The sequence below is a fragment of the Budorcas taxicolor genome, chromosome 19, assembly GCF_023091745.1.
Source record: "Budorcas taxicolor isolate Tak-1 chromosome 19, Takin1.1, whole genome shotgun sequence".
NCBI classification, from domain to species: Eukaryota; Metazoa; Chordata; class Mammalia; order Artiodactyla; family Bovidae; genus Budorcas; species Budorcas taxicolor.
The window spans coordinates 41,785,017-41,792,576 of NC_068928.1; the positions used below are offsets into that span (position 1 = coordinate 41,785,017).

Here is a 7,560-nt window from a genome sequence, read left to right on the forward strand (position 1 = left end):
GACTGGAGCGCCGGCAGCGGGCGGGGCGCAGCGCTCCGCAGCTTCCTCCCAGGGCCGAGTGAGCGTGGAGTTTCGATTCGCAGGGCCTGCGCAGAGGGGGCCGGCCCAGCCCGCCCCCGGCCCGTCCCCGCTCCGCCCCCGCCCCGCCCCCGCTCCGCCCCCGCCCCGCCCCCGCTCCGCCCCCGCCCCGCCCCCGCTCCGCCCCGGGCTATGTAAGGCGGCCCCGCGTGGCCTCGCGCCATCGCTAGACTCCGTGTCCCTCCGCGCAGGCGGGCGGCCCCGGAGAGCTAGTGCTGCGAAGGCGGCGACGGCGGCGACCCCTCCTCATCATGGTGAGCGGGAGGGCTGGGCCGGGACCCTAATGCAAAACGAGCGTATTGGGGGACTTAGGGGCGGGGGGGAGGAAGTGGCATGCAAATGAGGACTCGAGGTTCCGGAGTTGAGTCGGGGCTTTCTTGGCTGAGGTAGGGGCGCCGCGGGGAGCTTGGGGAGAGGGGTTGGCGCTGGAGAAAGAAGGGAAGTAGCGAATCGAGCCTCAGAAGCAGCTCCCTCGGAGCATACCCGGGTGGCGGGTGGGCCGGGGTAGCGGGCACTGGGCCGCTGGGCGGGCATTCGGCACCTCCTCCCTGCCCAGGGCCTCGTCTGAGATAATGTGCGCCTGCTGAGCTGTCTGGGTGGTGGCGAGAGGTGGGGCCTCGCGGCTTAGAGGAAAAGGCGCTTTACAGTAAAAAGTGTTGCCGCCTGTGGCTTGCGCAGGCAGGAACCCAAGTGGCTCAGAGAGGTGCTGCTGACACACAGCAAGGGGTGCGAAGACCTAGACTCCGACGCAGGTGCCCTGTACCGCCCAGTCCTGGGGCAGGCACAAAGACCACGACTTTGTGGGGGGCCCAGGGCAGAGGAGGAGGTGGCAGGCTGTGCTGAATGAAGCCCTTTGTCTAGCGCTCTCTGGCCCAGCCCCCCACCAGCCCTTCTGTGGGACCATTGTCCCCCCATCCCAGACAAGAGAGTATTATCTGTTACTGGCATTGTTGGGGGAAGGGAGGCGGTCTTTGGGTGACCCTTCTCCACCCCCACCCTCCTCGATGCCCTCAGGGGCCAGGGCAGCTGTGGTTTCACCCAGACATAGAGCCCTCCACCTCCAAAGAGGTCATCCTTGATAGAGGCCAGGAATATAAGTTAGGCTTCACTTCTAGAAACGCAGGCTTCAGGCCCTCCCCTGCAGGCACTTCCCACCAGTTTTCCTTTCAAGGTGGCCGCAGTGGGTGATCGTTGAGGCTACGATTCTCCTTAAGAGTTTGGGACTGCCCAGACAGCCCTCTGCATACTGCACAGCCAGAAGCCCTCAGGTCCCAAGGACGGAGGAGAGACCATCTAGAACCTCACGGCTTGGGAAGGCGCCCACGGCCCCGGGGGTGCCTGTCAATCAAGGGTTGGGGTGCCTGGAGTGGGGGGAATCCCTGGATAGGGCCAGGTCTGATAGGAAGAGGTGAGGCTGGCGGGGCGGCCCTGCATGACCTGGCTGACGCCTGTCTTCCCCTCCTCACACAGAGTAGAGGCTTCTCCCGAAAGAGCCAGACGTTCCTGCCCAAGGTCTTCTTCCGCAAAATGTCATCCTCAGGGGCCAAGGACAAGCCGGAGCTGCAGTTTCCCTTCCTGCAGGATGAGGAGACGGTGGCCACGCTGCAGGAGTGCAAGACGCTCTTCATCCTGCGAGGCCTGCCTGGGAGCGGCAAGTCCACGCTGGCCCGGTTCATCGTGGACAGGTACCGGGATGGCACCAAGATGGTGTCTGCCGACAGCTACAAGATCACCCCCGGCGCCCGGGGGGCCTTCTCCGAGGAGTACAAGCGGCTGGACGAGGACCTGGCTGCCTACTGCCGCCGGGATGTCCGGGTCCTGGTGCTGGATGATACCAACCATGAGCGGGAGCGGCTGGAGCAGCTCTTTGAGCTGGCCGACCAGTACCAGTACCAGGTGGTGCTGGTGGAGCCCAAGACGGCCTGGCGGCTGGACTGTGCCCAGCTCAAGGAGAAGAACCAGTGGCAGCTGTCAGCAGACGATCTGAAGAAGCTGAAGCCTGGGCTGGAGAAGGACTTCCTGCCGCTCTACTTCGGCTGGTTCCTGACCAAGAAGAGTTCCGAGGCCCTCCGCAAAACTGGCCAGACCTTCCTGGAGGAGCTGGGCAACCACAAGGCCTTCAAGAAGGAGCTGCGACACTGTAGGTGGCGGGGTGGGGTGGGGGGACACTCAACCTTATGAGCCCCCTTGCTAGCTGGGCATAGGGTGCTGCGCGCCTGGGACCATTGTTCTCCAAGCTCTTGGGGGATGCAGGGGGGCTCACCTGGCGCTGGCAGAGGTCTCCTGGGGCAGTGCACACGCAATGGGACGTGGGAGAGATGTTCACCAGGGACTTTCCTTCTCACCGTCTCCCCAGCTGCCCTCTCCCAGCCTGGAGCTAGACCACCGACCCTGTCTTAGAGGTGGGGAGAGCAAATTGCATACTGTCATAATAGGAAGTACATCAACATTTCATAGAACCCTGGAGGGAGAGTCTGGTCCAATGTTTTCAAATTCATTTTTAGCTGCAGAACTGTTTTCTAAAATACAATATGCCATGGAGTCCTAAGCTGCAGAAAACTTACTACTAGAACTATTGTAAACGCCAGCGGGGACGGTTCCCAGGCCCTGAATTAGCCAGCGCACCTCCTGTGGCATTGCACAGCTCCAGAGAACAGTCTGCTAGAGTCCAACCTCATTTTTGCAGATGGGAAATGCACAGAACGGATGTGGGATTTGCCCAAAGCTATCTTGAGAGCCCTACACTCTATCGCCTCTAGAGGAGCCTTCCCTTACTGGGTCGGACCAGAGTGCCCTCCTGCTGTTTGCTCCACGGAGAAGAGAGATTTGGGATAGGGAAGGCCCCCCTAGTGGCTCTTCTCCGCCAGTGACCTGTGGGGGACATGTCACCCACCCACTAATCATCTCTTCTTTTAACACATTCCTAGTTGCCCCCCACCCATCAATTTTAGACTTGAAATATCCCCACCGGTGTTTCTTTGGGTTGTCAGAGGTGAGTTGTGCCTATATATGTCCTCCAAGGACTTTTCTCAGCTCCTAAGATACGAATGCTGGCAAAGCGGGAAACCAGGATGCCTACACCACCTGGTGTGAGCTGTGCCTGTGAGTGGTGTGACAGAGACGCACCCGAGGCAGGGCTCCTGGTTAGCTCTGGTTCTGCCCTGTAGAGTGACTGCCTCTCCGAAGCTGCATTTATCATTAATAATTGGGATAGTCAACCTCCTAGAGATCTAGTGGTTAAGAACCTGCATTTCCAATGCAGGGGGCATGGATTCGGTCCCTGGTCTCAGAACTAAGATCCCACATGCCCCACGGCATGGCCAAAAAACCGAAACCCCCTGGTGTCCCTCTGCATAGGACCGCGCAGAAGTGTGTTGGGCCACAAACAAGGCCTGCCCTCCGAGCGGGGGTCTCCCTCCCCTGTGGAGGGTGAGCTGCGTCCTCAGAGGGACTCAACCCTGGGAGCTAACAGGAAAAGCCTAGTGATGGAGAAGCTAGCCTTAAGGTTATCCCATTATCTCCTAAGACCCTTCCTGTACCCATTACTTTCTAAGACCTATTGTAGCCTCTCATCCACCAAAGGAGGCTGCAGGCTACCTATTGTGCCAGTGACCAGCTGTTTCTTGTTCCTGGGGCCCCAAGTGAAATGGGTCATGATTGATAGTTATCTGGGTGGTCACCTCCTATTGTATCTGATTGACAGATGAGAGTCACTCACTTGCCCCAGGTCCAGCAGCTTGGAAGTGGGCTGGCTGTTGTGCTCTTTCTGGCTCCTTCTGTTATACCACACAGTTCCCCTCCTCTTTTCTTTCTAGCCCCTTTTTCATGACCTGCTTCCCTGATTTTTCAGATCTGTAGCTCTGTTGAAGCTCAGATTCCCTTGGCTTATGCTGCCTTCCCGTGGGTTACAAGTGCCTTAGTTTTCAAGTCTGGGTAAGAGATGTAAAAATTTGCAGAACAAAAAGCAGAGAACTTAAAACACCTTTTCATAGCACTAGAGTTGCTTTAATTGGACCAACAAGTGAATGGCAGTAGATTGCTCAATTACAGTGGATTGCAAACTTAAGCTCCATGTTGGATGTTTTTCCTCTGGCTCTCCCAAGCTCTTGGTGATAGCTGCTGCAATGCCCCTACTCTCCCGCCCTGACCAACCTCCCTCTCCCCCCGCAGTTGTCTCTGGGGATGAGCCCAGGGAGAAGATTGAACTGCTCACCTACTTCGGGAAGAGACCGCCGGGCGTGCTGCACTGCACAACCAAGTTCTGTGACTACGGGAAGGCCGCTGGGGCAGAGGAGTATGCCCAGCAAGATGTGAGTGCTCCCCAGGAACCTGGCGGAAGCAGGGAGAGGGCAGGCCCCTCTGGAGACCAGAAACCAGCAGCCTGTCGGGGAAAGTGGAGTCCGCCCCAGCAGCTTAGTGGTACTGAGCTCAGTGCCCCCGCGAGGCAGTGGCACTAGCTTGTGCTGTCGCCCCGGGGCCTTCCCCTTCTGCAGATGCGCAGGGAATGCTGGCTTCTAAGCCTGTGTGCACTTCCAAAGGCTAGAAGTCCCTTACCCCAGGAGCCTGGTGCTCTGAAGTCCCTGTCCTGAGCCTGAGGCCTGGTAGTGCCCCGGAATGGGGAGTGTCGAGGGATGGAAAGGCTCATTGGCTTAAGGGCACCAGCCCCTCCCCTGCCTGCAGGCTACCCCTGTCTCCTACCCACAGCCTCTCGTATGGGGTCCTTAACCACCTGGCTTGGCACCCTGGTGTGCCTGGCTGACCCCAGCCTCCTTCAGGTTGCCTGACCCTCTGCCAGCTCCCTCACTTCTCTGCCTAGTTTAACAGCCATTTTACCTACTTGTTCAGTGGTCTCCTCCCACACGAATGGAAGCTTTCAGAGGGCAGCAGCGTGGTTCACCTCGTATCCCTAGCGCCTCCCACAGTTGCATGAACGAACACGCAGCACACACTTTCACTCCCACCTCTAACTGTACATTCATTTAGCAAGATTTACTAGGCACCTGTTAACTGCCAGACAGGGCTTCCCAGGTGGCTCAGTGGTAAAGAATGTGCCTGCAATGCAGGAGACTCAGGGTCAATCCCTGGGTTGGGAAGATCCCCTAGAGAAGGGAGTGGCAACCCACTCCAGTATTCTTGCCTGTAGAATCCCATGGACAGAGGAGCCTGGAGGGCTACAGTCTGTGGGGTCACATAAAGTAGGGCATGACTGAGCACATGGGCACAGACACAGTAGACACTGTTGGGATGAGGGGTCATGAGCAAAATAGGGGAGTTTTTTATGGTCAAAATGGGAGAGATGGGCTTGCTGAGAATCAGGTATACTGTAAGCCACAGTGTATGGAGTAGATTTTGATCAAAGGCCTTTATTTCTGCCCTCGCCCCGCCCTCCAGGATATTGTCTGGATACCAGGGTGCTTTTAAGGGGTGAGTTGAGTAGTAACGACAGCAGCCCTTGCTAGGTCCTCAGTCCTCATCCTGAGGAAGCTTCAGCATCAGCCCTCTCTTACAGGTGAATGAGCCTTGGAGCTCGTGGGTGGGGAGCCCAGGCCTGAGCTCAGGAAGCCTGGCGTCCCTCACCCCTGCTCTCTCCTGCCTCTCTGGCACCTCTGGCTCTTTCAGGCAGCCTGGCCAGTGTCAGTGGAACGACGTCCACCTGGCAGCAGGCTCTCTGCTTGTGGTGCTCACTGTCCCTTCACTGCCACCACCTCTAGCTCGGTCCTCTGCCCTCTCCCCACCTCTGTAGGTAGTGAAGAAATCTTACTGCAGGGCCTTCACGCTGACCATCTCGGCCCTCTTCGTGACACCCAAGACGACGGGAGCCAGAGTAGAGCTGAGCGAGCAGGAGCTGGCCTTGTGGCCGAACGACGTGGACAAGCTGTCCCCCTCTGACAACCTGCCACGGGGCAGCCGCGCACACATCACCTTGGGCTGCGCGGGTGACGTGGAGGCGGTGCAGACGGGCATTGACCTGCTAGAGATTGTGCGGCAGGAGAAGGGGGGCAGCCGCGGCGAGGAGGTGGGTGAGCTCAGCCGGGGCAAGCTCTACTCCCTGGGCAGCGGGCGCTGGATGCTGAGCCTGGCCAAGAAGATGGAGGTCAGGGCTATCTTTACGGGATACTATGGGAAGGGCAAGGCCGTGCCCATACGCAGCGGCCGCAAGGGTGGCTCCTTTCAGTCCTGTACCATCATCTGAGTGTCCTGGGCCACCTGCCCCTTCTTTACAACGGAAGGGGGAGGGGAGGGGAGCATCCCTCTGCTTGATCTTTGATTTTTTTTTTATTTTTTACTCAAAGTTAACTTTCCTGTAATTTTTAAAAACTTGTAAAATAACTGCTCTCTTTTCCTGCCCACCCCTTTCCCCTCTAACGCTCAAGCTTTCAACACAAGGGGGTGGGTAGCCGTCATTTAGGAACCTGGACCACAGTTGACCAGGCTGGGCGAAGTTTGACCTGGACTGGAGCCACAACCCCAAGCCCTGCTTCCAGTTAACAGGCCCCCAGGCCCACTGCCCCACACAAGGCTGGCTAGTGGGGAGGGACACCCCAGCACTGCAAGTACTCATGGGGTGGTCACCAGCCACAAAAAACTAGTGGTGGATTTGAGATGGGAGGACCCCTGGGTTTTGAGCCCATTTCCTAATCAGAGTGTACTATTTTCCAGGGTAGAGAAAGGGTTTATCTTACACCTTTGGTCCTAAGTGCCTGTCCCCTCCTCACACTGTAACTAGGTAACAGTTTGACAACTAGGGGACAGAGTAGGCAGCAGCCACACCCCAGGCTGGCTGCACGTCTCACCCGGGGAAAGGGGTGGGCTTCCATCCTTCCAGCCGTGTGGCCCTGCTGTGTCGGTGGGGAGATCAAGGCCAGAGACAGAGCCTCAGTGAGAAAGTACCAGTCTCGCCATCTGCCGAACCTATCCTGCCTCCTTGGTGCCTCTGGCGGCCTTTGTCTCTGCTGAAAGGGGTCAGTGGGCACCAAAAGCCAGTGGAGTGGCCCCTGGCTGTCACGGGCCAAGCCCTATCCGGTGCCTCTGGAAGGAGGGGTTTTAACACTGCTGTAGGAGCTGGGGTTCCTGGGGTGCCCTCTGCCCTCCGCTCAGTAACGGCCTTGCTAATCAGGCTGTCACCTGACAGAAGTGCCTGGACAGAAGTTACTCTCCCGGCTTTGCCCAACCTCGGCAACTTGTAAGACTGATAATGAAATAAATCGTGTTAATCCTAGCTGCGTGCATCTCTCTCCCCGTGGCCCGCTCAGTCTTCCTTGGGGCAAGGGCAGGGTGCGTTAGGACTGCCTTTGTCCCCCAGCTTGGGGCCATCGGTCCTGTCTCCCCTCTGCGGGCTGGGCACAGCTGTGGCGAGGCTGGGCAGCTGAACAGTGTCGGCTTTCATGAGGAGGCAGAAGGGAGAGAGGCTGGCCTTGGAGGCGCACAGACAGCAGGGGTTGGCTGAATATGAGGGACACGTAGCACAAAGCAGCCCCCTGC

The 7,560-nt window shown here is 58.2% G+C and overlaps 1 protein-coding gene across 2 annotated transcripts; it reads left to right on the forward strand.

The window, feature by feature from the left end:
* Positions 1-215: 215 nt before the first annotated feature.
* On the forward strand, positions 216-7,274 carry CNP (2',3'-cyclic nucleotide 3' phosphodiesterase). Of its 2 annotated transcripts, none has more exons than XM_052658153.1 (4): positions 216-332; positions 1,549-2,218; positions 4,249-4,388; positions 5,822-7,274. In XM_052658153.1, exons 1-4 carry the CDS (start codon positions 330-332, stop codon positions 6,269-6,271), a joined length of 1,263 nt encoding a protein of 420 aa, XP_052514113.1. In that variant the 5' UTR covers positions 216-329; the 3' UTR covers positions 6,272-7,274. The 2 variants fall into 2 exon arrangements, with proteins under 2 accessions (XP_052514113.1, XP_052514114.1); XM_052658154.1 differs by lacking the exon at positions 216-332 and adding an exon at positions 1,310-1,412.
* Positions 7,275-7,560: the final 286 nt, after the last annotated feature.

Coding starts and splice junctions, on each gene's coding strand:
- CNP (XM_052658153.1), top strand. Junction 2,219..4,248: donor CAAGAAGGAGCTGCGACACT/GTAGGTGGCGGG, acceptor CTCCCCCCGCAG/TTGTCTCTGGGGATGAGCCC. Junction 4,389..5,821: donor AGGAGTATGCCCAGCAAGAT/GTGAGTGCTCCC, acceptor CCACCTCTGTAG/GTAGTGAAGAAATCTTACTG.